General features: G+C 39.0%; 2 protein-coding genes and 1 long non-coding RNA gene across 4 annotated transcripts; 2 read left to right on the top strand and 1 right to left on the bottom strand.

Moving 5' to 3' along the window:
* The first annotated feature begins 176 nt into the window (after positions 1–176).
* On the top strand, positions 177–10,216 carry LOC124866873 (tetraspanin-3-like). The gene is made up of 7 exons (XM_047362894.1): positions 177–348; positions 890–1,081; positions 7,423–7,497; positions 7,632–7,733; positions 7,858–8,010; positions 8,107–8,190; positions 9,164–10,216. The coding sequence occupies exons 1-7, from the start codon at positions 286–288 to the stop codon at positions 9,254–9,256; spliced, it is 762 nt and encodes a 253-aa protein (XP_047218850.1). The 5' UTR covers positions 177–285; the 3' UTR covers positions 9,257–10,216.
* LOC124866872 (proline-serine-threonine phosphatase-interacting protein 1-like) lies at positions 10,205–27,610 on the bottom strand. 2 transcript variants are annotated; one of them, XM_047362892.1, is made up of 18 exons: positions 27,479–27,610; positions 27,067–27,145; positions 25,767–26,593; positions 25,590–25,698; positions 25,045–25,145; positions 24,098–24,172; positions 23,205–23,239; positions 23,001–23,107; positions 22,687–22,749; positions 22,392–22,481; positions 19,116–19,161; positions 18,092–18,171; positions 17,668–17,766; positions 12,856–12,952; positions 12,628–12,718; positions 12,395–12,483; positions 12,152–12,243; positions 10,205–12,058 (listed from the first exon to the last, which is right to left on the bottom strand). In XM_047362892.1, exons 3-18 carry the CDS (start codon positions 25,820–25,822, stop codon positions 11,927–11,929), a joined length of 1,362 nt encoding a protein of 453 aa, XP_047218848.1. In that variant the 5' UTR covers positions 25,823–26,593; positions 27,067–27,145; positions 27,479–27,610; the 3' UTR covers positions 10,205–11,926. The 2 variants fall into 2 exon arrangements, with proteins under 2 accessions (XP_047218848.1, XP_047218849.1); XM_047362893.1 differs by lacking the exon at positions 25,767–26,593.
* On the top strand, positions 25,108–26,744 carry LOC124866876. Its single transcript, XR_007037941.1, has 2 exons — positions 25,108–25,247; positions 25,561–26,744. It is a non-coding gene; the product is annotated as an uncharacterized LOC124866876 (long non-coding RNA).
* Positions 27,611–27,783: the final 173 nt, after the last annotated feature.

The following is a 27,783-nucleotide window of genomic DNA, read 5'->3' as shown; positions in this document are numbered from 1 at the left end:
CAAGGTTTGGATGATATTCCAGTCTATTGAGATGGACCTACACAAGTTTCATCAGTTTGGAAAGCCTTCTGGCTGTTGGTTTTGAATCGTGATGTCAGCATAAGCACGTGACCTCCACCCTCTGTTTGGGGCGATTTCATTGGTCGAGCCCGGAGGAATCTGCACGGTGAGGTAGACCAGACTGAAGCCATTTTATTATTTGAACGGGAAAGGTGCAGGTTCACCAGAATTGTTACCACAAATAATAATAACAAAACAGGTTTTGTTTGAATTGCTCGCGATACAATGGGTCAGTGCGGGATTACGTCGTCCAAAACCGTCCTGGTTTTTCTCAATCTCATATTTTGGGTAAGAAAACGACAGATGGTGGAACAATGTGCAGCATCCCGGTGATGAGGCCGGGATTGGGAGCGTTAGCTTCACACTGCGCCAGAGATGCGCTGCGCCCTGCCGAAGCGCTTCTTTATAAGGCGGGGCGCAGTGAACATTTTGCCAGTTTTAGCATCACCGTGGGGCCATCGGCGTCAATTGGAGAGCCGATCGTGCTTTGGGCAGCTTTCTGATATCTGCTTGTGTTGTGTTGATGCAGCGCTAGTCTTGGCAGCAGTGATGTAATGCAGCAGGTAGCGACAGCTGACCTCACCTCCAGGATTATCAGATCCACAGAGCATGAGTGCATTTAATGAAACTTTGCACCAGAGAGAAATAGCCTGAGGTTTAAATGTTTTATTTGGCTTTCTGAGTAACATCAGTGAAAGTAGCTAAGATATTATTCCTGTAACATAACTGTTTTTTCTATCCCCTATATTATAGCACATCCCTTCTCTGATTTAAATTAAGTACAGTATTGCCCTTTCTGTGATCCCTGTCCCTTTGTCTCTCTCTGCAGGCTGCTGCTGGAATTTTGTGCTACATTGGAGCCTATGTGTTCATCACATATGACGACTATGACCACTTCTTTGAGGATGTGTACACTTTGATTCCCGCCATTGTAATCATAGGTGTAGGGACTCTTCTGTTCATCATCGGCCTGATTGGCTGCTGTGCAACAATACGTGAGAGCTCCTGTGGCTTGGCAACAGTGAGTTTCCACAGCTTTGACTTAAAAAATTGCATAGCAGATGCATATTCCATGTGTATTTAGTGATGCAGAAGACTAATGCTGATCGGGTGAAAATGATAGTTTGCAGGTTTGTCTTATGTATCTGCTCCAGGAGTTTCAATCCTCAAAAAACCCACATGTATTCCAGAAAATGCTTTTTATAGACTCTCTTCCTCATTCTGGGATCTAAAAATTTTAAATCTGGCTCAACCCAGACCTCATCCCCTGATCACTTCCTTACATGTTTTCTACCTCTACAAGACCGCCCTGAGTCATGAATCCTCACATATCCTCTAAACAGCACATAGCAATTACATCTTTTAACCTCTTCTACCAATTTGGACCGTCCTGCTGCCTCTGCTGTGGCCAGAGGCACATTTAGGCAAACTGGATTCTAGGGGAGAAGACAAACAATGGGCCACCACTTCAATTCTTTATTGGGGTAATTGTAGCCTTTATTGGTCTAAGTCACAAATTACTGTTGCTTATTGATACTATTAAGTAGACATCAGTTAATTAAGAGTACAAAGGCAAAACTGCAAAATCAAAGATTGCCTAGTGTTTAAAGTACTCATAACGAGATACCAAAGAAGGGAGTAACCGGATTGGAGCCTATGGTTGTAAAAAACACCGCCTGTCATGGTGCAGAAACTAAAGTGGAGCAATCCATCCACTATTAAGACTGCAGGCTCTACTTTAACAGATCAACTGGTACCAGCTTGTTGTTTGTGTTGCTGTATTATATGCAGAACATTGCAGCGGTACGATATTCCAATCAATAAGCACTATTAAACTTCAACTGACTCTAGTGGGTGTTTCATTTTTTCTTAGTCTACATATCAAAATCAAAATACCTAAAAATAAATGCTAGAGCTAATATTTTTTACAACCATAATAATCAGTATGATTATTTCTTAGCAGTAGTAAAATGATTGTAGCTTTTCTGTTTTAAATAACACCAAATGATTCTATCCTTTATTTGTACAGGTAAAAAAAATGCCTAATTTAGATTAAAATCTCTTTTTTAGGAGAGATGGGGGCATTTTCCTTTGATTTTTTTGTGAAATATTATGGAATCTGTAAAAACATGAAATTTTTGTTATGGTTATTATATTGTGAGAATCGGCTCATATCTACTATTAGGTCTTGTCTGCAAAGTAAGTCAGTTGCAGTGTTCGAAAACTCTACTTTTGGAAAGGCAAAACTATCTCAGTTTAGTTGAACTATAACCATCGTAAATATTTGCGATTTCAGTGATAGGTTAGTCAGGTATCCATGTTTATGATCTTTGCAAATATGTGCATTGTTAATCACAACGTTGTTTTTTTTTTTTTTATTAAGGTGGCGGTTAATTAAGCATATGCAAACTGGAGTTAAATGTGTTGGTAGAATAATTATCTGTTCCTTTTTGTTTCTAGTTGGGTTTTCATTGGCGGTGAGGGTGTGTGTGAATGTGTACTATGTGATTTGAATGTATGTGCTCTTTAATGACTAAAAACAGTTGAGAAGGGGATGTTTTTTGCAGAATTTGAGCTCATCCTTTTCACTTAAAGACTGAGAAAAATGACTGGTTGGCAGAGTTTAGAGGAGGGGCTGCTGCTGGGTTGTCTTCTGGCATCTGTGTTCCCCAGCAGCATGAATTACCAACTGAAGGTAGCTCAGTGGCTGGAGGAGCTCAGGGGGCGCTTTGTTAAAACTTAAATACAGACAAATGAGTCATGTGTATTATGTGAAAAGCTTTTGATTGAGAAACAGCTGCCAGCACTGATTGATGCTAGCATTCAGTCAATACAATATAAACCTAGCAGTCATTCAGGGCCAGAGTGAAACATATTGAAAGAACAAATGAATATACTTGTTGACTGATTTGCTTACTTGTACAGTACCTTGCAGAACTGTAAATACCCCTTGAACCTTCTCACCTTTTGTCAGGTAAAGACCACAAGGTTCAGTCTATTTTGTTAGAGACCAACACAAAGTAGAGCACAGTTGTGAAGTGGAAGAATAATGACACATACTGCAGTTGTCATGGTTTTCAATGTTATTTTACTTAACAAAAATCTGAAAGTGATGCGTGAATATGTTTTCAGCCCCCAGATAGAAATAATAGTTTGCAGAACCACCTTTTGCATCTTTTTTACAGCTTCAACTCTTGAACCCTGGCCTGTCTGTTGTGTTTATTGATCTTCATAATGCTTTTTGTTTGCTAATCAATTAATCAAACTTTATTTACAGAACACCTTTATACAGTCTGGTGTAACACAAAGTGCAATACATGTTGGTCAAAAACAGAAGGACAGAAAAAGAACCACAAGACACACAATAAAATGATCAAATTAAGGAAATAGATAAATAAGAACTTGGACAATAAAACGATAAGAAGTTAAAAGTGAGAGAAAATCAATTATAGAAGATGAGGAACAATGGAAATGCAATCGTGGAGATTGGCAACGAAACACTAGATATATGAATGTTTTGTGAGGAGAAAAGTAAAAAATAAATAAAATCTAAACATAGTAAACCTACCTCTCAGGCCTTTACAGAACATTTGGATTTATACTGAGGTTAAATTAGACACAGGAGGACATTTCACTAATTAGGTGACTTTTAAGGGCAATTGCTTACAAATATTTCAACAAGGCGTATCAGAGTAAAGGGAGGTTCAATCCATTTTATGATTTTTATTTGTAAAACAATTAGGAAAACGTATCATTTTCCTTCCACTTTACTATGATGTGCAATGCAATGTTGGTTCATCACATAAAACCCCAATAAAATTTATTAAAAGTCATGGTTGGAACATGAGCATGTGAAAGGTTATGGTTGAAGTGTGAAAACTAAGTAAAACTGCAGAATACACACACAACTTTCACATACAGGGGTTGGACAATGAAACTGAAACACCTGGTTTTAGACCACAATAATTTATTAGTATGTTGTTGGGCCTCCTTTTGCGGCCAATACAGCGTCAATTCGTCCTGGGAATGACATATACTGGTCCTTCTCAAAATATTAGCATATTGTGATAAAGTTAATTATTTTCCATAATGTCATGATGTAAATTTAACATTCATATATTTTAGATTCATTGCACACTAACTGAAATATTTCAGGTCTTTTATTGTCTTAATACGGATGATTTTGGTATACAGCTCATGAAAACCCAAAATTCCTATCTCACAAAATTAGCATATTTCATCCGACCAATAAAAGAAAAGTGTTTTTAATACAAAAAATGTCAACCTTCAAATAATCATGTACAGTTATGCACTCAATACTTGGTCGGGAATCCTTTTGCAGAAATGACTGCTTCAATGCGGCGTGGCATGGAGGCAATCAGCCTGTGGCACTGCTGAAGTCTTATGGAGGCCCAGGATGCTTCGATAGCGGCCTTTAGCTCATCCAGAGTGTTGGGTCTTGAGTCTCTCAACGTTCTCTTCACAATATCCCACAGATTCTCTATGGGGTTCAGGTCAGGAGAGTTGGCCAGCCAATTGAGCACAGTGATACCATGGTCAGTAAACCATTTACCAGTGGTTTTGACACTGTGAGCAGGTGCCAGGTCGTGCTGAAAAATGAAATCTTCATCTCCATAAAGCTTTTCAGCAGATGGAAGCATGAAGTGCTCCAAAATCTCCTGATACCTAGCTGCATTGACCCTGCCCTTTATAAAACACAGTGGACCAACACCAGCAGCTGACACGGCACCCCAGACCATCACTGACTGTGGGTACTTGACACTGGACTTCTGGCATTTTGGCATTTCCTTCTCCCCAGTCTTCCTCCAGACTCTGGCACCTTGATTTCCGAATGACATGCAGAATTTGCTTTCATCTGAAAAAAGTACTTTGGACCACTGAGCAACAGTCCAGTGCTGCTTCTCTGTAGCCCAGGTCAGGCGCTTCTGCCGCTGTTTCTGGTTCAAAAGTGGCTTGACCTGGGGAATGCGGCACCTGTAGCCCATTTCCTGCACACGCCTGTGCACGGTGGCTCTGGATGTTTCTACTCCAGACTCAGTCCACAGCTTCCGCAGGTCCCCCAAGGTCTGGAATCGGCCCTTCTCCACAATCTTCCTCAGGGTCCGGTCACCTCTTCTCGTTGTGCAGCGTTTTCTGCCACACGTTTTCCTTCCCACAGACTTCCCACTGAGGTGCCTTGATACAGCACTCTGGGAACAGCCTATTCGTTCAGAAATTTCTTTCTGTGTCTTACCCTCTTGCTTGAGGGTGTCAATAGTGGCCTTCTGGACAGCAGTCAGGTCGGCAGTCTTACCCATAATTGGGATTTTGAGTCATGAACCAGGCTGGGAGTTTTAAAGGCCTCAGGAATCTTTTGCAGGTGTTTAGAGTTAACTCGTTGATTCAGATGATTAGGTTCATAGCTCGTTTAGAGACCCTTTTAATGATATGCTAATTTTGTGAGATAGGAATTTTGGGTTTTCATGAGCTGTATGCCAAAATCATCCGTATTAAGACAATAAAAGACCTGAAATATGTCAGTTAGTGTGCAATGAATCTAAAATATATGAATGTTAAATTTTCATCATTACATTATGGAAAATAATTAACTTTATCACAATATGCTAATATTTTGAGAAGGACCTGTACAAGTCCTGCACAGTGGTCAGAGGGATTTTAAGCCATTCTTCTTGCAGGATAGTGGCCAGGTCATTACGTGATACTGGTGGAGGAAAACGTTTCTTGACTCGCTCCTCCAAAACACCCCAAAGTGGCTCAATAATATTTAGATCTGGTGACTGTGCAGGCCATGGGAGATGTTCAACTTCACTTTCATGTTCATCAAACCAATCTTTCACCAGTCTTGCTGTGTGTATTGGTGCATTGTCATCCTGATACACGGCACCGCCTTCAGGATACAATGTTTGAACCATTGGATGCACATGGTCCTCAAGAATGGTTCGGTAGTCCTTGGCAGTGACGCGCCCATCTAGCACAAGTATTGGGCCAAGGGAATGCCATGATATGGCATCCCAAACCATCACTGATCCACCCCCATGCTTCACTCTGGGCATGCAACAGTCTGGGTGGTACGCTTCTTTGGGGCTTCTCCACACCGTAACTCTCCCGGATGTGGGGAAAACAGTAAAGGTGGACTCATCAGAGAACAATACATGTTTCACATTGTCCACAGCCCAAGATTTGCACTCCTTGCACCATTGAAACCGACGTTTGGCATTGACATGAGTGACCAAAGGTTTGGCTATAGCAGCCCGGCCGTGTATATTGACCCTGTGGAGCTCCCGACGGACAGTTCTGGTGGAAACAGGAGAGTTGATGTGCACATATAATTCTGCCGTGATTTGGGCAGCCGTGGTTTTATGTTTTTTGGATACAATCCGGGTTAGCACCCGAACATCCCTTTCAAACAGCTTCCTCTTGCGTCCACAGTTAATCCTGTTGGATGTGGTTCGTCCTTCTTGGTGGTATGCTGACATTACCTGGATACCGTGGCTCTTGATACATCACAAAGACTTGCTGTCTTGGTCACAAGACGTGCACCAACAATTGGTCCTCTTTTGAACTCTGGTATGTCACCCATAATGTGTGCATTTCAATATTTTGAGCAAAACTGTGCTCTTACCCTGCTAATTGAACATTCACACTCTGCTCTTACTGGTGCAATGTGCAATCAATGAAGACTGGCTACCAGACTGGTCCAATTTAGCCATGAAACCTCCCACAATAAAATGACAGGTGTTTCAGTTTCATTGTCCAACCCCTGTAGTTGCTGCCCAAACAGTCGTCGCTGGACTAGGGTCCAAATACCCACTGATTTTTTTAAGGACACAGTGAAATAACTTAATAAACACCTCTGTTAAAGAATCTGCTATCATAGCCTCAAACTGCTTGAAATCTGAACCAGCATAATTATAGTGGGGTTCTACTCTGCTATTGTTGAAGAACTTTAACATTTAATGTCAAGCTTTAGACTCCAAAGTGGGGCAACCATTTTAACATCTTCTGACGTTAGTTCTTTTGACAGATTTTCCATTTTTTACTACAATTTCACTGCAAATCTCTTGAAAATCGTATTTGTGGGAAAAAATACCTCCTGGCTAGATTGAAGCAGGTGCATCCGGTGAGACCGTTGCTACTGTTAAAATGTCTAATAGTGAGGAAGAGTCCTATAAACTTTTTACACATCATTTGCACTTGCTGTACATGTTATGAAAGACTAACAAATCCCTTTAGATGTTTGTAGAGACACCAGTTTTGAATTAAGAAATCATTTGAAATTATCTTGATATTTCTTTTTAATCAGATTCAGTTGACTAATCCCATCGTTTCTCGCCATCTCAGTTTGCTGCGATCCTCCTGCTGGTGTTTGTGACGGAGTGTGTGGTGGTTGTGCTCGGCTACATTTACAGGGCAAAGGTAAGCACAGGCTCCTTTTCTTACAGACGGGTTTCCGTTAAGGTGGGTTAAAGATTGTGGAGTGGATAAAGTTAAAGATCTCTGTAACGTTTACTGATAGTTTCTCACTGATGGGGGCTGTCGGACCATTGCAGGTAGAAGATGAGGTGAATCACTCCATCCAGAAGGTTTACAATGAGTACAGCGGCCCCAACACAGACGCTCCCAGTCGGGCTATTGACTATGTGCAGAGGCAGGTGAGGAAATATCCAAAATTCAGTGGACTATTTCATTAGCTTATGAGCATTTTTATAGATAGTGAAAAAAACAAAAAAGTACAATTTATTTTTTCTCTTTTTTTTCTTGATTATTTGCCCCTAGCTTCACTGTTGTGGTATTCACAACTACTCTGACTGGAGGAACACACGCTGGTTTAAAGAGTCCAAGAACAACAGCGTCCCAGTGAGCTGTTGCCAGCCCAGCATCAGCAACTGTACCGGCACTCTGACCCGACCAGCGGATCTCTACCAAGAGGTACACTGAGAACTGAGCTGCACTGACCATATTTTCTGTCCAGGAAGTGTTGCTACATGTAAAACCCCATCCCATGTCATTTATTTTCTCCACTAGGGCTGTGAAGCACTTGTGGTAAAGAAATTGAAGGAGATTATGATGTATGTCATCTGGGCAGCGTTAACTTTTGCATCAATACAGGTGAGAAGTACATGAAAAGCCAGAAATGTTATGCAACAATGGATCTCAAATGTAAGCACACCCCTGGTAAATGGCAGGTTTTTGTGTTGTACAAAAACAAGACCATAGTAAATGATTTCAAAACATTTTTCCACATATGTCGATCCTATTCATCCACATCGGCAAAACCTCAGGTCCATTTAAAATGACCAAAAGGCTGTTTCTGTTGTTTTTCTGTCAAACTTACCTTTTGGAATTGTGGTCCAAAGTGGAAAAGGTTTCCTTCTTGCAACCCTGCTCTTTAGTCCAGGTATGTGGAGAACAAGGCAGATTGTTGTTACATGTAGAACACAACCAGTTCTTGACGGAAACTCCTACAGCTCCTCCAGTTCCGCAGCCATGCCCTTTATAAGTTCCTGCCTTGTTTTTGTCAGTCATGAATCTTTTGTAATCCTGATAAATGTCCATGAAAAAATATCTGGAAAATTCAACAAGGGAAAGCTAAATCCTTTTTTCAGGTTCATCAGATTTATTATAAAGGATGTTTAGTACCAAAGCTAAACGTTGACATTGGAGACAAAGTATTAGTTTAAGGGTATACAAACTTTTGTTATTAGACTAATCCAGGTTTTTTCCCCTTCCTATTAAATTTGTGTGTTTTCAGCTGAATTTTAGTTGGTAAATGACACATTATTTGTGGAAAAGGCTTTGAAATTTTTGAAATTTGCAAGCAAATGCTTATTAGCTATGCAAAATGTACTCATGCAAAACTTTTGAGTCATTCGGTTTCCTAGGATCCATACCTTATTTGTTTAAAAAGCATCTCAGGAAGAACAGTTCCAGCACTAAACACAATTTAATATGAACTCCTCTTCTATTTGTAGGTTTTGCCAACATTTTTGTGAAGTAATACTAACAAAACATAATTAGTATAGCCTTTATTTGCTTTTTATGTCTTAAGATATGCTTGACCTTGTGTGTTTCCTGCTTGCAGATGCTGGGCATGCTCTGCGCCTGTGTGGTGCTGTGCAGGAGGAGTCATGATCCAGCCTACGAGCTGCTGGTCACCACTAACAGCTACGCTTGAAGGACATAGCCCAACTGGCACTGCTCTTAGTAAAATTAAACAAAACAAAAACGTCAAAAAAAAACGTCCGGGAGCTTCACCAGACATGTTCACACTAGATTCAGCCATACTTCAGCTCAAGCACACCTTGCACAGCTCATGATAAAGTAGCGAACACTGGCAATGAGGGTTTTAGTTTGTGGTCTCAAAAAAAAAAAACGGTTATTTATTACAACGCCTTCTGAGTTGCAGTTTTATTTTAGTCTTTTGAATCCTGCCCTGTACAAAAGCCAAAGCTGTACATGGCTTATAATTGAAATTACTGTTGCAGATAGTTTACGTGTGTTGAAATTTCTGTTTATCCAGTCAGGAAGAAGAAAGATTTTTGGATCTCATCTATGAAGATATGACTGGAAATGTTGTGAGGAATGTTTGCACAATGACCGGCACCCTTGAGACATTTAGTTATTTAGTTGTATTTCTCTGCTTTTATAACCATACAGTTAGTGTTTAAGATATTTTACTATGAGTAATAAAGCAAAGTTGATTTTTTGTTTTTATTCATTTTGTTGCAGCTATGTATTCTTTATTTGTTCTTAGATATTTAGGTTGTAATTAATGTATTTTCTGTTTCGGTGTAGATGTTCTCTGAATCAGGCTTCACAAGTGAGCCATTGCCAGTCAGTATAAAGTGCAGTGCCATTTGTATAATTCATCAGCAGTGTTACATGAATGCTTAAGTATACATTCAGTTTGTTAGATTCATAAGATGACTTCAGTTTGTTTTCCTAGTTAGAATCCTGATGCAAAGAACTATGAAATGCTATTTTTTACCATGTTTGTGAAGTTTTGTGCTGTTATTTTTGGGCTGCTAAGTTGATCCCATAGATATGACTAGTGCTGCAAGAAAACAATGTGAGGCACTTAAAAGTTACGTTTGACCGAAGAACACACTGGAGAAAAATAAACTCAAATATTTCATCTGGTCTTCTTTTATTTGCAAACTCAACCACAATACATTGTACAGAGAAAATGCATTTTAATTAAATTTGCAGCATACTTAAAAAAAAAAAAAAAAAAACCTTGCTTTGAAAGATTGAAATGGTTAAATGTCCAAATTATTGTTATACTTACTGTTCACACAACCTATTTTGTAGCTGTTAAACTTAACTAGATTGACAAAGCAAAGTGGTAATACAAGTGCAATGTTTGCAACTGTGCTAATAACTAACAAAATATATAGGAACAAAAGAAAATAATACAATTGCAAATGCAGACAGAAACACTGTTCAGTACTTGATAGGTCATTTAAAAACACTACAAGTCAAACCCCACTTCCTTATGTGGTGCAGAAAATTCTAATATGTCTTTATGAGCTATAAAGATTTTCCTAACAAATTTTTTTAAATACAGCTGATAAAAGAAAGTAGTTTAGTTTGCCTTTTTTTTACAGCGTAGTTTATCCCAGTATTGTAGATAAATAAAACCTCTGGAATGCACAGAACTCGTAAGGTTGCAGGATTACAATTTTATTTTAGGGTGACTAACGTAGAATGCCCTGCTCTGTCAAGAAATTATCAAGTTAAATTCTGGTTTCTTTGGAACCAAAGTGCAGATGAACACTCAGGAGCAGCATGGCGAGTTGGTTTCTCCTTTTAATAATAATAATAACTTACAGAGAAAGCCAGAACACAGACATGGATACGGAACCTGGTAACATCAGGAGCGTAAACCGTAGAAACCAGCGGGGAACAATCAAAACCAACAAGCTTATATGTAGTGGGAGTTAGAGTATGGACCAATGAGAGAGGCAGGCAATTAATCAGAGGGAAACATGGAACAGGTGTGGAACCGGCTGCAGGGAACCGAGGGGAAATGAGACTGATTACATCTGGGAGGCAGAGACTGAGGAACAGAGCGAAAGGAGGCAGAGACTAGACTAATAAAACCAATGGAAAAAGTAGATCTGTAGGAAAATATAAATAAACACATGAAACTCAAGAATCTAGAAGGTAAAAACTGAAATAAACTACTAATCTGGAGGAACAGAAAAAACACCTGACTGAAAAAGTAAACACACACAAAGCATAACATGGCAGATTATGACAGAAATGCATTGTACCTCAAAGGTTGTGTAGCCCAAAAGGGGACTGAAGCAGGAATATAAATTTCTGTTTTTGTTTCTTCACCATGCTGCTCACACGTTTTCATGAAATCTGCATCTAAAACAGATCACAGTTGTAGAGCTGCTAACCATGAAACCTAAAAATGTGTCTGAAGATGTTAACTTAAGAACATAGCTGGCCAGACTCATGAGTGAAATATACAGCTACTTAGAGCCCAGTGGTGGATGCTGGTCTTTCAAGAAGGGGAAGCAAAGCTTCCCTTGCAGTCTTAGAGTAATCGCCACTGTTAGAGCCCTGTCCTGACCTGAGGACCCCAAGAGCACTGTTAGCTGTACATGACTGCCAGACCAAATTAGTCACAGAAATAACTTTTTGTGTCAGCATAATATAAAATTAAATTTTTCCCACAAACGTCGTCTGGAACTTTACTTCTTTTTTACAGGCAGTAAACAGGTTTCAGTAACATAATTAGCCATGCTTTTAATGAAAACGGATTAAATACAGTATCTAGAAGCTTTCATTGGTTAAATATGTCTGTAGTTTTGCTTGGTGTCGATGTGCTGGATCAGATTTTGTCCAGATAGTTTCCCGGCACCAGCCCGCTGTACCCATTCCTCTCCACCGTCCACCAGCCATCTTCTCCTTTCACCAGGACCTGAACTATGTCCCCTCTGCTTACAGAAAGTTCATCATGCTCCTGCAATGCAAATAAATAAATAAATAAAATAGAGTAACTGTGTTATATAAAACTGTTTGTTGCTTAGTTTTGTTTGTGTCTTATGGAGATCACCTGTGCTCTGTACTCATAAAGCACGACATAGAAGTGATCATCTGCTGGGGTTAATAGCGGAAGGGGTGCATATCCATTATCAGACATTTCACCTGGATAAGAAGTTATGAATGATAATAACTCACAGTTGTTTCAACAGCTATATTCTTTTTTCTGACATTAATACATCAAGACAACTGGCCTGATTGAATAGCAGACATCTAATTTGAGATGTTAATATACAAATAAGAGAGCTGCACTTACTTTCTGAAACAGAGACCAGGCTTGGTCGTGAATTTATGGGACCTTCAGTATTTATGTTCAGAGAGCTTCTGAGTAGAGGGTCGGAGCTCCTTTGTGATCCAGATAAACATAAAGACATTTAGGATGCGCACAGTGGCTTCCTCAGATTCACCAAACTGCTACTAAAAACCAGATACTGGACTAGAGCTCCCCTTTGCACGTTTGATTCACCACAATGCTATTTGGTGTCGTACCTTTGTGACATGTCTTCTTGAGAAAAAAAAGCTAGGCCGTTACTGTTCCTCATCATCCCAGCTGGGTAGTAGCTTTCAAACAGTATGGGATCTGTTGGAAAAATGATAAGTTGCTTATTTGAGAGTTGTTAATGTTTGTCTTAGAGTAAACTGAAAGAAAAGAACGTCAGAGGTGGTGCAGCACTGTAAATCCTGTTCATTTCTTTGTGCAACTTGTCTTTAGCTCACCTGGCGGCTTCAATCCCGTCTTTTTCATCTCTATAAAACAGTTGTTGTCTGTGGTGATGTCACACAGCTCCAGAAGCTTCCTCACCTTCTCGTAAAGCTGAGGTAGAATGAGCAGGAAATCAGAACTGAGCCCTGATGGTTTTTACTTTCACTCTTTCATTTTGAGTCGGAAGGAAATGGTCACCTCAGTGTACTGTCACACCATGTTCACAATAAGTATGTGCTTGGTAACTAATAAAAAACAAAATTCATTCACTTTTATATCTACTTGACTAATAACAATAAGTGTTTATTCTGACAGGAAGATGTTGTAGAGCAAAACAGTAGTTTTAACTGTTTTAATAGGTTTTAAAATGAGGTCAGTTCAATCATTAAATTAACAAACTTTAAGCCAAAATATAATACGACAGCATGTTTTAAATAAGAACAGTCTTCCAGCCTCCATTTATAATTAGGAGTGTGAATGGCATCCAGGTGTCAAATCAAATTTAGATTTATCAAGTGATGATCATCAAATCTTTGTAAATGTTATTAGGAGAAACTACAAGGGCAAAGAATTTGTAGTTCCACCATTTGAGACTGATGAAACTTCAAAATAAGTTATTCAATCTTCCCATTTGTGTACATGACAGAAACACCCCTCTGACCTCAGAGCTTGCAATGTTTAACAAAAACCCTGCATTTAAATGTTTAGCATAGACTACAGGTCCTTCTCAAAATATTAGCATATTGTGATAAAGTTCATTATTTTCCATAATGTCATGATGAAAATTTAACATTCATATATTTTAGATTCATTGCACACTAACTGAAATATTTCAGGTCTTTTATTGTCTTAATACGGATGATTTTGGCATACAGCTCATGAAAACCCAAAATTCCTATCTCAAAAAATTAGCATATTTCATCCGACCAATAAAAGAAAAGTGTTTTTAATACAAAAAACGTCAACCTTCAAATAATCATGTACAGTTATGCACTCAATACTTGGTCAGGAATCCTTTTGCAGAAATGACTGCTTCAATGCAGCGTGGCATGGAGGCAATCAGCCTGTGGTACTGCTGAGGTCTTATGGAGGCCCAGGATGCTTCGATAGCAGCCTTTAGCTCATCCAGAGTGTTGGGTCTTGAGTCTCTCAACGTTCTCTTCACAATATCCCACAGATTCTCTATGGGGTTCAGGTCAGGAGAGTTGGCAGGCCAATTGAGCACAGTGATACCATGGTCAGTAAACCATTTACCAGTGGTTTTGGCACTGTGAGCAGGTGCCAGGTCGTGCTGAAAAATGAAATCTTCATCTCCATAAAGCTTTTCAGCAGATGGAAGCACTTCATGCTCCAAAATCTCCTGATAGCTAGCTGCATTGACCCTGCCCTTGATAAAACACAGTGGACCAACACCAGCAGCTGACACGGCACCCCAGACCATCACTGACTGTGGGTACTTGACACTGGACTTCTGGCATTTTGGCATTTCCTTCTCCCCAGTCTTCCTCCAGACTCTGGCACCATGATTTCCGAATGACATGCAGAATTTGCTTTCAACCAAAAAAAGTACTTTGGACCACTGAGCAACAGTCCAGTGCTGCTTCTCTGTAGCCCAGGTCTGGGGAATGCGGCACCTGTAGCCCATTTCCTGCACACGCCTGTGCACGGTGGCTCTGGATGTTTCTACTCCAGACTCAGTCCACTGCTTCCGCAGGTCCCCCAAGGTCTGGAATCGGCCCTTCTCCACAATCTTCCTCAGGGTCCGGTCACCTCTTCTCGTTGTGCAGCGTTTTCTGCCACACTTTTTCCTTCCCACTGACTTCCCACTGAGGTGCCTTGATACAGCCCTCTGGGAACAGCCTATTCGTTCAGAAATGTCTTTCTGTGTCTTACCCTCTTGCTTGAGGGTGTTAATAGTGACCTTCTGGACAGCAGTCAGGTCGGCAGTCTTACCCATGATTGGGGTTTTGAGTGATGAACCAGGCTGGGAGTTTTAAAGGCCTCAGGAATCTTTTGCAGGTGTTTAGAGTTAACTCGTTGATTCAGATGATTAGGTTCATAGCTCGTTTAGAGACCCTTTTAATGATATGCTAATTTTGTGAGATAGGAATTTTGGGTTTTCATGAGCTGTATGCCAAAATCATCCGTATTAAGACAATAAAAGACCTGAAATATTTCAGTTAGTGTGCAATGAATCTAAAATATATGAATGTTAAATTTTCATCATGACATTATGGAAAATAATGAACTTTATCACAATATGCTAATATTTTGAGAAGGACCTGTAGTTTAAAATTCACTGAGTATGGCTTTTATGTGGAAACTTATGTGGGAAAGTGTTTTCTGTCTAAAAGTACATCGAATTCCAGCTCATCAATTTGAAATCATGACAGGGAAGAACATGATGCATGGCTTTCAGGGTTTTTTCTTAAAATCTGAAAAGTTTTCTTTTCAGATTTGTATTTACTCTGATATCCTTAAATGAAATCCAGGGCATAGAACTGCCTTCAGACATCACCGAATTAGTAAGTCCACCTGTTTAAGAGTTAATTTCAGTTTACTTACTTTCTTACTTTATTTATAAAGAACAACCACAGCTGCAACAAAGTGCTGCACATATAAAATGAAAAGGGAGATCATTTCATAAACTCAGCAGATAGGGTTTATTTTGTTAGTGGCATATATATCTGACTGTCATCTGCGTAACAGTAAAAACAAGATCCCATGCTTCCTGAGTATTGAACGCAAAAAAAACAGCTAAAGGGAAAAAAGCAAAGGACCTAACAATAAGCACTGTGGAACCCCATGAATAGAGGCACGGTGGAGGATTCAGAAATTGCTGTTTTAACACACATGGCTCTGTCTGCCAAATAGGACCTAAACCAGTTTAATGGGGAACCACAAATACTCGCTTGGTGCGGTAAACGAGATAATAATATATTGTGGTTCACTTTATCATTAGCAACAGTTAGATCCTTCAGAAGAAGAACAACATATTCACCAGAATAATTTACCATGAGGATGCCATAAAAAAAACTCAGACTTAGACGGATCCAGTGCTGTGATTATTTTTAAAACCAGAAAAACCTCCAAGATATTACCGTCATCTAAAAAGGGCTTAAACTGAGAAAGGAAGTTTCTCTAAAATGTTTGAAATAAAAGCCAGCTTGGAGATGGGCCTACAATTTGCCAGCACAGTTTGGTAGAGGCCAGGCTTCTTAAGTAGAGGCTGCTGCCCCACAGCATGCTTGAAACTTACAGGCACAATATCTGACAACAGCTGTTAACAATGGAGAGGATCGCCTGTTCCTTGCTAGGAAGAACATTTTTTAAAAAGTGAGGGGGGTCAAGATCACATGGAGGTTTTTTAACTATAGTTGTTCTGTCAAGGTCTCAGCTTTGTTACATTAGAGAACAAAAAGCACCATGAAAACCAAGGAAATAACCTGTCAGTTCCTGAAAAAAAGTTGTAGAGAAGCTCTGACAAAACACTGTTCAATCCGTCACCCAAAAATGGACATAGTATGGCACAACTGCAAACCTATCAAGACATGACCATCCACCTAAAGTGACAGACAGGGCCAGAGGCCCAATGCAACTTTGGAGGAGCTGCAGAGATCTACCACTCAGGTGAGATAATCTCTTGACAAGATAAATGTTACTTGTGCGTTCTACAAAGTTTATCAATCTGGAAGCTAACAGGACAATGACTCTAAATGTAGAGCCAGAGCTACACTGGAATGGTTTGGGTTACAGCATAGTAATGCTTTAGAATGGCCCAGTCAAAGTCCAGATCTAAATGCAATAAAACAAATCTGTGGTTAGACTTGTAAATTGCTATTCACAAATGTTATCCATCTTGAGCTATTTTACAACAAAGAATAGGCTAAATTGTAGCCTCCAGATGTGTTTCTAGCAGTGCAAAGCACCACAAAGTGGGAGTGCACGGTTGGTTGCCTGTGATAAACTGGTGACCCCTCCATAGTTTATCCCTGCTCTTGTCCAATGATCACTGGAAATAAGCAACAGCAGGCAACAGCCCGTTGCAGGGAATGAGTAGATATAAAGGCTGGATGGATATAAAAATAAAACATATTACTAAAACCCTTGATAAAATTTACAGTGGTAGAGAACTTTTCCTTTTAATTTGTTTTGCAACCACGGGACCTGGGCTCCAGGCAGTCATTTCTTTAACCACAGCAACTCAAGAGTGAAAGCCCATCATCGTATGTAACAACTAAAGCTTTAACCAAATTAGGTCACAACAAAAGGATCTCAGGCTCAGCAGTAACCTTACCACAAAATGCCTGAAATAGAAATGAATTAAGGCGCTGCAATGGCCCAGTCAAAGTACATATCTCAACCCTATGTAAATTATGTTGCATAACCTCCAGAGAGCTTTGAAAAAATGGCTGAAAAAAAACAGTAAAGTGATGAATGCAAAGCTGTGAATCGGCTGATTAGGGTATACAGACAAGTTCAAGTTAACGCTACTGAAGGTGGTGCTACAAGCTGCTGAATCACAAGTTAAGTTTTATTTGTCAACAGGAGCATCTGCCTTTTTCTTAAAACCATGATAAAACCAGCAGTATAACATGTTCTTGTTCATCTAAGACTGTGTATATTTATATTAGCTAATCCTTACACTTTATTGCTTTACAAAGACATAACAGAAAGCTATAGATTTGGTGGACAATAGCAAAATCTTGACATGATCATTTACTGGTTGAAGGTTTAGTAATGTGTCACTTTTAAACATCTGTTTTATGAAATCCAATCAGGATACTTTTTGGCACAAATTTTCTGATTAAAATAGAACAAAGCACCTCATCATCCTTAACACACTGCAAGGAGAAGTGGTTGCAGTGGTCCCAGAGGGCACACCTGAGCACGTTGATCCGGTCTCCCTCCAGCTGCTGGAAGACCTGAAATGTATCCAACAAGGTTTCTTTTGTAAAACGGGGAACAACAAACTTAATGATTTAGCATATAGACTTTTTTATGATACTCATGCCAGGATATAAAATAATTTCATAAATAATATTACATATATCTCCATCAGAATAATTATTCTATCCTTTCAGGTTTTGTGCTCTATGCAACATGAAGAGAACTTCCTTACTGGTCAGCAATAGGAAGGTTTTATTTCTGGTAGAGGATGTGGTTTGAAGTTTAGTCTAGGAATCAAATTCTTATTGTGAATTAAGATAAGATAAAAAGCCGCTAACTGGAATATGCAGCCTGCAGTACCTCACATGTGCTTTTGTGGGTCTCTTCCCAGTCTCGACGAACAGTTTCGAGCTGATCGATGTTGTTCAAGTACACCCTCTCTGCAAAGAAATTAGAATATTATTGTGGTGGTTAAAAGCACTGTATGTTCAAAGCACATTGGGCACATCAGTTTCTTTCAGGACTTGATCTCAAAAGGCTAGTATGTAGAATCTCCATAAAGTTGAATACTGTCCTAAGCCAACCTCCTTTTAATCACATTTTAATTTAGTGCAGACTGTCTTGTGAGTTAACTAAATAAGTCCTGAGGATTTCAGACCATTTTGGAGGAAGACTGACTTGACAGTTATCCAGCAGGCAGTCAGTGACACTCTCTACAATGAGGGGAAACCAAAAAAGGTCACTGCTAAAGAAGCTGGCTGAGAGCTGTATGCAAGAATATCAAAGGAAGGTGATGTGTAAGTGTCAATGTAGTGGAATACAATAAGTGTGGTAGAAAACAATACACAAGTAACAACAGGGGACAACAGGCCCATTGGCACCGGACTACCGACTTGCCAAAACATTGCACAGAACCAAACCGTTTGGCACACAGAACGTATGAATTATGTACCACAAATGGCCTATGAAAAGAACTGTTGACTGAAACTTGCCATGCAGCAGATGAATCAACCAATGCATACTTGCTTTTCTCAGGTCCTGTGTCTGTTTGTTGCTCTCTTCCTGTTTCTTAAGGACACCAATTTCAGATACTGTTGAGTCGCTTTAGGCAGTTATTCAAGAGTGGCACTTCTTCTTTTCTCATCTGCATTGTCAGTTTCCTTAATTTATAAAGTAAGTGCTGTACAATACGCATGAGTTTGTGGCAGTTTGTCAACCAACTGGATTTGAACTGACTAATGAAGCAAATAATGCACAAAGACAAACGTTGACAGATGGCTTTAAGAGATTACAAGAAAATTTGTTTTCTTAATGGCAACATATTTTTTCTGTACCGTTTGCCGCTTAAAAAAAGAAACAGCATGTTAAGAAAAGTGACTCATACCTGCTTCATTGGCCGCTTGTCTACACTGTTTGACTCTGTGACGCACCTGTGAACCAAATTTTAAACAGGAACATTATATATGTACTGTGTAAGAGGTTTTTTAAGAAGATTTCAGAGACTAGAGAGGGTCATTTACCTGTGATTAAATGCACTTATAGGGAGAATTTCACTCAATAAACTGTTTTAGCTACAGTTCTGCTTTTCTAGTTAATCGCATCTTCCTTTTCTTCCAGTTGTTCCCTTAAATGGTCGTTAAAGCAGATCATCTGCTTCCATCTTGCCTTATCTCTAGCATCCTCCTCTGTGACACAAACCTTCTGCATGTCCTCCTTCACTATATCCATGAACCTTTTGTGTGGTTTTACACATTTCCACCTCATTAACTGTAAATTCATCATCCTATGTCTAATATACAGTGCCTTGCAATATTCCCCTTGCAATTTTCACATTTTGTCACATAACCACCACAAACTTTACTATATTTAATAGCAATTTGTTTTGTTTTTTATCATTGGCTGACATACAACATGATGTAAAATTGTGAGGTGGAAGGAAAATGATTCATGATTTTCAACATTTTATACAAATAAAAATCTGAAAAGTGCGGCTTGTACGTTTTATTCCCCTGAGTCAATACTTTATAGAACTTCTTTTTGCTGACATTACAGCTGCGAGTCTTTTGGAGTAGGTCTCTTCCAGCTCTTTCAGCTTTGCACATCCAGAAAATTTTTTATTTTTTATTCTTCATGCAATTTACATGAAGCTTAGTCAGAAGGGATGTGCAACATCTATTTATAAATATAGCAACAGATTCCCAAAAAATATCTAAATCTAAGTTCTTCTAACACATAAATATGCTTTGATCCAATTTCATTGTAGCTCTGACTGTAAGTTTAGGGTTGTGGTTCTGCTGGAAAGGGAATCTTAAACCCAGTCTCAAGTCTTTTACAACCTCTCACATGTTGTCTTACAGGATTGCTCTGTAATAACTTCCCAGCATTTTCCAATCAATTCTGACCAGCTTCCCTGTCTCCTTTGAAGAAAAGCATATCCACAGCATGATGCTGCCACAAACTTGTTCCAAGTTTAATTGTGGTCTCATCTGACTAGAGCACATTCTTTCATTTGGTTGAGGTGTTGTCTATATAGGCTGTAGCAAAGTGTAGGGAGGACTTCTAATGGCTTTCTTTAAACAATTCAGCAACCTTTTCATTTTTGTGTAAAGGCCAGTGCACAACGAAAACGGTGTCCTGTCAATCTGTCCTGTGGATCTGTGCAGCTCCAGAGTTACCATGGGCCTCCTGACTACTTTTCTGATTAATGCTCATCCTGCCTGGCCTGTCAGTTTAGGTGGACGGCTATGTCTTAGTGTAAATGCAGTTCAGCCATACTTTTTCTATTCTCAAATATGGATTGCACAAACATGAAAAGCCTCCATGTCTCACAGAAGCTTGGACTATATATACATATTATATATATATATATACAATGCCTGGCCAAAATAAAAGTTGCAACCTGGATTTAACTAAGCAAATTGGCAGGAGCCTCCCGTTGGATTGGAATTACTGCATGGGCGATTATGTTTCAGCTGGCAACAAGTTATTTAACCCCAACTGGTGCAATGAGTTGCTTCTCATTTCTTAAACAACCATGTTGAAAAACACATCCTGTGGTCGTGAAAAAGATGACAGACTGTTTCAGAAGCGTCAAATCATCGGCCTGCATCAAGCAGAGGAAACATCTAGGGAGATTACAGAAACTACCAAAACTGGGTTAAGAACTGTCCAACGCATTATTAAAAACTGGAAGGATAGTGTGAACCGATCGTCTTCAGGGAAGAAATGTGGCCAAAAAAATAATCCTGAATGATCGTGATCAGCGATCACTTAAATGTTTGGTGAAATCAAATCAAAGAAAAACAACAGTAGAACTCCGGTCAATGTTTAATAGTGAAAATAAGAACATTTCCACACGCACAATGCGAAGGGAACTCAACGGATTGGGACTGAACAGTTTTGTAGCCTTAAGAAAACCACTAATCTGTGAGGCTAACTGGAAAAAAGGCTTCAATTTGCAGAGAGCATAAAGATTGGACTCTGGAGCAATGGAAGAAGGTCATATGGTCTGATGAGTCCAGATTTACCCTGTTCCAGAGTGACAGGTGCATCAGGGTAAGAAGAGAGGCAGGTGAAGTGATGCACCCATCATGCCTAGTGCCTACTGTCCAAGCCTGTGGGGGCAGCGCTATGATCTGGGGTTGCTGCAGTTGGTCAGGTCTGGGTTCAGCAACATCATGTATTCAAAGAATGAGGTCAGCTGACTACCTGAATATACTGAATGACCAGGTTATTCCATCAATGGAGTTTTTCTTCCCTGACGGCACGGGCATATTCCAAGATGACAATGCCAGGATTCATTGGGCTCAAATTGTGAAAAAGTGGTTCAGGGAGCATGAGACATTATTCTCACACATGGACTGGCCACCACAGAGTCCAGACCTTAACCCCATTGAGAAGCTTTGGGATGGGCTGGAGAAGGCTTTGCGCAGCGGTCAGACTTTACCATCATCAATGCAAGATCTTGGTGAAAAATTAATGCAACACTAAGTGGAAAAAGAAATCTTGTGACATTGCAGAAGCGTATCGAAACAATGTCACAGCGAATGCGTTCCGTAATCAAAGCTAAAGGCGGTCCAGTGAAATGTTAGTGTGTGAGCATTTTTTTTTTGGCAGACACTACCTGGCCAAACAAAAAAAGTAGCTTTGATCACATCACGCATTCGCTGTGGCATTGTTTCGATACGCTTCTGCAATGTCACAAGATTTATTTTTCCACTTAGTGTTGCATTAATTTTTCACCAAGATCTTGCATTGATGATGGTAAAGTCTGACCGCTGCGCAAAGCCTTCTTTGTTTACAGCATTTTTTCACACCTGTCTAAAACTTTGGCTCTTCATGAGCCAAACAACTCAACCTGAACTGTCCCTTTGACTCATTCCTAATGCTGTCCATTTTAGTCACTCTTAATTGCACAACTGCAGAAATAAGCACAGTAAATAAATGACACTTCCTTCATATGGCACAACTTGAAGCATATAAAGCTTATCAGTACTTCAAACCAGAGAGAACTTTAGTTTTAACGCTTTTATTTAAAAATATTCTCTAATCTATATTTTATTGTTTATGCCAATGAGCCATTTTGGGCGTTAAGTAGTGGCTGCCTTGAAAAAAAATGTTAGATATCAGTTTTACTAAGCTGAGGTATGTACATACTTACCTTTTCAGTGTTTTTGGCTGAGACATTGGTTTTCTCCATTGACTCTGCCTCATCAGTCTCTCTGCACTTCACCTCATAGGTCTTTTTAGACTGGAGGAAAGAGAAACAGAAAGTAAATGCAACATCTACCCACAAGAACTGTCAAAACGCTCCATTTGACATTTTATAGTTTATACATTTAAAATCCATTAGTCTGAGTTTTGTAAGCTTTTGGAAAGAGTAAACTTAACTTCTCAAGGAATAAGTTTACTGAGGAAACTGATTCCTACACTGAGAAGTTACTCTAATCTCATACCTCCATGGTCCTCTTGAACAAGGAAACCTTTTTCTTTTGAACCTTCTCCATAATGCTTTCAAACTATAAATAAAGAAAATTACAGATAATTTATCCTCAGAACACAGAATTAACTCTTGCAGGTGACTAAAATGCAAAGCCAGCAACAAGCAATCACAGCTGTCTGCTAAGTTTGTGCAAAGGGATTTAAATGGCTTTGGAAATAACAGATAAGAAACAAAGTGTCAGTGAAAATATCTGGCAACTAACATTTTAATCACTCACATGTTAGGTTTTAGTTAGTTGACTGCTAAGCAACAACATTTACCCAGTACCTTTTTCCTCTGCTCTTTTTGACGTTCTCGGAAAGTCTCAATCTTTTTCACCTCCTCTTTCAATATATCAGATAATTGGATGTGAAAGTTTCCAATGTTCTCTATTTCTGTAATAAAAAACGCAGAAAGCAAAGTAAATCATGTCACTGTTGATATGCCCCAGCATAATCTGACAGAATTGTTTCACAGGGAATACAGACGTACGTGTTTTCAGTTGTTCAAAGGACGCTTTCAAAGTGCTGGAAAATAAATCACAATCATGATTATGAAATAGTATTCCACAAGGACCTGGACTAACCATTTAAACCTAAATATTACATCTATAATGCTGATATTCTTCTTGTGTGCGGAAATTGTCCTCTGCATTTAACCCATCCCTTAGGGAGCAGTGGGCTGCCATTGTGCGGCACCCAGAAAGCATTCAGGGGATAAGGGTCTTGCTCAAGGACCCAGAGTGGAAGGCCTTGGTATTTAAACCAGGATACTTGTGAACTCTCCAGGATGCAAATGCATCTCTAACCACTAGGCCACCACTAGTTGCAATGATGGAAATGAGTGCACTTGGCTTCTGGTGGTGGCCTCCTGTGCAATAATGCAAAGGAGTAAACTGCAGTTCTGTAATCTTGATCAAGTCATTTTTATCTCTATACAAATACAATATGGAGTTTAAAACCCATGCAGGTCCACTCTTCAACTTTTTGTGTTTGAAAAAAGTATTTTTGCGGTTGTTTTATCCAGTTAGCTTGCTGCTTCCTCCACTACTGCTGCTTCTCACAGTGAACAGGAAACTGATAAGTGGTGCCTTACAGTATGAAGAGAGGGCAAACTGTGAAGTCAATACATACAGTATATATACATGCAAACAAATACATTTAAGCTTTTTTTGTCTTTCTCTGGGCCTCACAGACGTATGCTATTCTCAAAAAAGAATGTGACCCATAGGTGCTCGATGCGGTCAGTCAAGGAGTGTCTCATCGCCATCTAAATGTATCACTAACTGTTGTAACAAACTTGTTTGATAATTATATGGCCAGTATTGCAAAACACACTGACTATTAAGTGTCTGATTGGATTTTTTTATGTCCGCTATTTTTTACCTGATCTCTGTTTGTCCTCCAGCTTTGCGAGCAATCGTCACCAGTTCCTTCCCATACTTTTCCTCTGCTACTGCCCTATGCAGTAAAACATTCAGCATGAATCAGAGCATTTTTGTTTGGTATTTATTGACTACCATGCATGCATTACTCACTGGCGCATTTTGGTTTATTCTCAAAGTTGAAGTTAAAAACATGTTGTTGTCACTACTATTTACCAGTGATGCAAAGTAAATGACCCAGTGGAACCAGCTGGGCTTCCTTAGGTAGAATACTTTTTAACAAATGAACTTATAAACCAAAATGGACCACAATGTGTTGCATCTACGATTAAACTGGAATGTATGTAACTATATTTAAATCTGTATATATAATGGAATTGTTTTGAATTGATTTGATATAATAAAACACATATTTCTAAATTTTTGGATAAGATTTGGACCTCTTTTTTGTGTAAAGTGCCTGGAGATGACATTTGTTCTGAATTGCTACCATATAAATAAACTGAAATAAACTAAATTAAATTAAAGGCTATTAGTGCTGAGTCTTGCATGTTACAGATATATTAAGCTCTAATTTTAAATTTCACTTTACTTATGAAACATTTTTGTATTAATTTGCATAAAATGTGTTGCAGTTTTTAAGCAACGAACATGTAGATGTGAGTTATGGCTCTATTTTAGCTCCAGTGTGATTATGAGTTATATACTCCTTTCAAGCAAATAATCAGTACTGATTATTCTTTCCCTTTTCTTGAAAGTAATTTCAATTAATTTAATATTAATTTTAAACTGCTAAATGGTTCAGATTGATGATGAAAACAAAGTCACGTGAACTTTTGTGTTCTTTGCAACGACTGATTTTGAACAAAAAAATGAAACTGTGATCATTTTACAGTCTCAGCAGTTTTAAGGGGTGCAGTTTCAGTCCCTATAAATAACAAAATCCACCTCATCTTCAAGAGTTCCTCCATATCCTTGCACATTTGCCTCCCGTCGAGTAGCCTCTGGATCAGGGCGTCGTACCCAGCACGACAGGTGAAATCAGATCCCTGCATTCAGAGAGCAGAGACAAACTACAGAGAAATGCTGCAACAAGCAATGTTCAACTGCTGTTACAAAATGTCCTTTCCTTGTCTTCAGGCCTCTGCGAGGTAAAAATGCAGAACTAACATTTGTACTTGACAAAAAAATATATAAATATGTGACATGTCACCATAGCATCAACTTTTTGAGTTGTGTTCAGATTTAAACAGAAATGGTTATAACTACACAGTTATTTGTTGCTTTAAGTAATCAGAGTGTGTGATTTACATCAGTGTTATAACAATGTGTTCCCAGTGTTCCTCACTTCTATAACTATTTAGGATATTTTGCACACTGTAAAAATACAATATAGTTAACATAAAGCTTAAAAATCTCAAGATAAATGAAAGTTTGATATAAATTTGTCTTCTCTATCTTAAGCAATGACAAGACCACAAGGAGTTACTTACCCAAAAGGCGTCTTTAAACATCAAAGAAGGCATCTCAGCTGTCACTTCCTCAGTTTGCCCTTCGCTTGTAAAACTTCTTGCTTTTAATAAGGATTTGTGCATCTGCAAGCTAAAATCAACAGATTAAGGCTGTGTAGACGCTCAGCAAGATAATCTGTTTTTAAAACCTCCAGTAACCTGAATGTCAGTGAGTCATTCTGCGTGATCTGAACGAGGAAGAGCTGCTGTCCCATGATGTCACTGACCACAGACAGCTCAGCCTCCCTTATGAAGCACAGTTTCTTTTACTATCATTTGCTGCAAAAACAATTCCATGACACTGTTCAATTTCATTGTTATTATGTAAATCTGTGTGTTTTATCTGTGGCTTCAGTTTCTTTTAGTGATGCTTTGGGTTGACCATAAACAGAAAAACTCATATGTTAAAAGTGTGGTTTCACTCTACTTGTACTGGAAATTCAGCGAATAAGACCTGATGCCATACCATCTGTCCACCGACCTTTTTTAGGATGATTGCTCCTGCATATCTTTTATTCTTTCAAAGTTTGTGACTTAGACAGTAACAAAAGTAAATGTTTTTTTGCATATATTACAGTGGTGCATCTCGGATGTCATTGAAAAGTATATTTATTTCAGTAATTTAACTGAAAGATGTGAAACTCATATTTTTTGGAGCGATTACACACAGAGCCATGTATTTTAGGCATTTATTGTGAATTGTGATGACAGAATTGTGGGTAAAAATTCCTCCTAATACTTAAAGACTGACAAAATGAGTTAATTTGAATAATCATTAGCCAAATGAAAACCACCCTTTCAGTTTCTCAGTGTATTATGATATTACATCCAGAAATGTTATTTTGTGGCCATGTTAAGGAAAGTGGTTCCCAAGTCCAGTCCTTGATTGCAACTATCCTGCGATTTTTAGATGTGTCCCTTTTCCAACACACCAGAATCAAATGGCTGACTTCCCTCATCAGCATGTCCCACAGCTCTGCAGAATCCTGGAAACAAGCCATTAATAGGTAGGTAAGCCACATAAGGTCATTGCTAAACAAGCTGGCTGTTCCCAGAGAGGTGCATTCTAGCATAAATGGAGAGATGATTGGAAGGAAGTAAAAAGTGCAGTTGAAAAATGTGAGTAAATGTGAGTCAGTAGTTCAATTAAAAAAGTGAAACTCATATATTATATAGATTTGTTACACATCAGGTGATATGTTTCATGTGTTTGTTTCTGTTTGCTTTGATGGTTATTGCTTACAGCCTGGGGCACTGGACTAAGAGGGTAAAGGGTATAGTTTACCCAGAGTTCACTGCAAGGGGGAATGAAAGGGAGTTTTCTTGTTGTACTTTTAAATCTGTAATTCATTTATGAAATAATATAATAGTTAAAGGACTTAATTACAAATAGTAATAAATGTTTTCTGAAGCTCCACTCCCCCTAAAAGTTGCAGATTTGTTTAGTCCAGATCTGCACCTAGTGGAGAACGACACCAGAGCCAGAGGTTGCAGGACGCAGGGGAAATCATCCCATTCCACAAGAAAGGGAAATCAGGCTATAAAAAGACACAAATGACAGGGAGAAAATATTCACTGAAGAGATGTAGCTGCTTGCTTTCTTCTAGAAAACTTTTGAACAGATCACTACACAGTTTGAGCTAATATCAGCAGCAGCATGGATAAATTGCTATCATAAAGTCATCAGAATCTAAAAGACAGAATGCAAAAGACCTCAAAAGTCCAATGTTAATACCAAATTATTTACAATCATTTTTAAAGACTACTGTAAACCTAAATCTGCCAGGAGTACAAATAACCATTTTAAATAGTTACATATGATGAAATTCTAATTATTTAGGTGTATCTGGATGATAATTAGGCTTAATTACCTTAACGGACTTTCCTTTTGTCACAATATCTCCTAACTCATCTGATTATGTAGTTTCCAGTGATGACCACAAGAGGAAGACATAAACCAAAACATCAAATCCGCCATGACAACATTGGAGTCAAACCCAAACAACAGTACAGTCTCCAAGGGGTGACGGACGACAAAATCCCAGATCTCCTCGGTCGAGCTCAGAGAAACACAAATCTGTGCCTTGGGCATTTTCAGGGAAGACGCTTATCCACGTGAATGAGCACATAGAGGCATCTTATTGATTTTCAAAGAGAGGAGGAGAAGGACAGACTG

This window comes from Girardinichthys multiradiatus, chromosome 4 (assembly GCF_021462225.1).
Source record: "Girardinichthys multiradiatus isolate DD_20200921_A chromosome 4, DD_fGirMul_XY1, whole genome shotgun sequence".
In the NCBI taxonomy this organism is placed as follows: domain Eukaryota; kingdom Metazoa; phylum Chordata; class Actinopteri; order Cyprinodontiformes; family Goodeidae; genus Girardinichthys; species Girardinichthys multiradiatus.
This window is presented reverse-complemented; position numbering and strand designations above follow the sequence as displayed.

Excerpts from the sequence above, each read along its gene's own strand:
- LOC124866873 (XM_047362894.1), top strand. The coding sequence starts at position 286 with ATGGGTCAGTGCGGGATTACGTCGTCCAAAACCGTCCTGGTTTTTCTC. Across the intron at positions 349-889 it reads TTCTCAATCTCATATTTTGG|GCTGCTGCTGGAATTTTGTG; the intron begins GTAAGAAAACGA and ends CTCTCTCTGCAG. Across the intron at positions 7,498-7,631 it reads GCTACATTTACAGGGCAAAG|GTAGAAGATGAGGTGAATCA; the intron begins GTAAGCACAGGC and ends GGACCATTGCAG.
- LOC124866872 (XM_047362892.1), bottom strand. The coding sequence starts at position 25,822 with ATGGGACAGCAGCTCTTCCTCGTTCAGATCACGCAGAATGACTCACTG. Across the intron at positions 24,173-25,044 it reads GAGGAACTCTTGAAGATGAG|GGCAGTAGCAGAGGAAAAGT; the intron begins GTGGATTTTGTT and ends TTTACTGCATAG. Across the intron at positions 12,719-12,855 it reads GACGGGATTGAAGCCGCCAG|ATCCCATACTGTTTGAAAGC; the intron begins GTGAGCTAAAGA and ends TTTTTCCAACAG.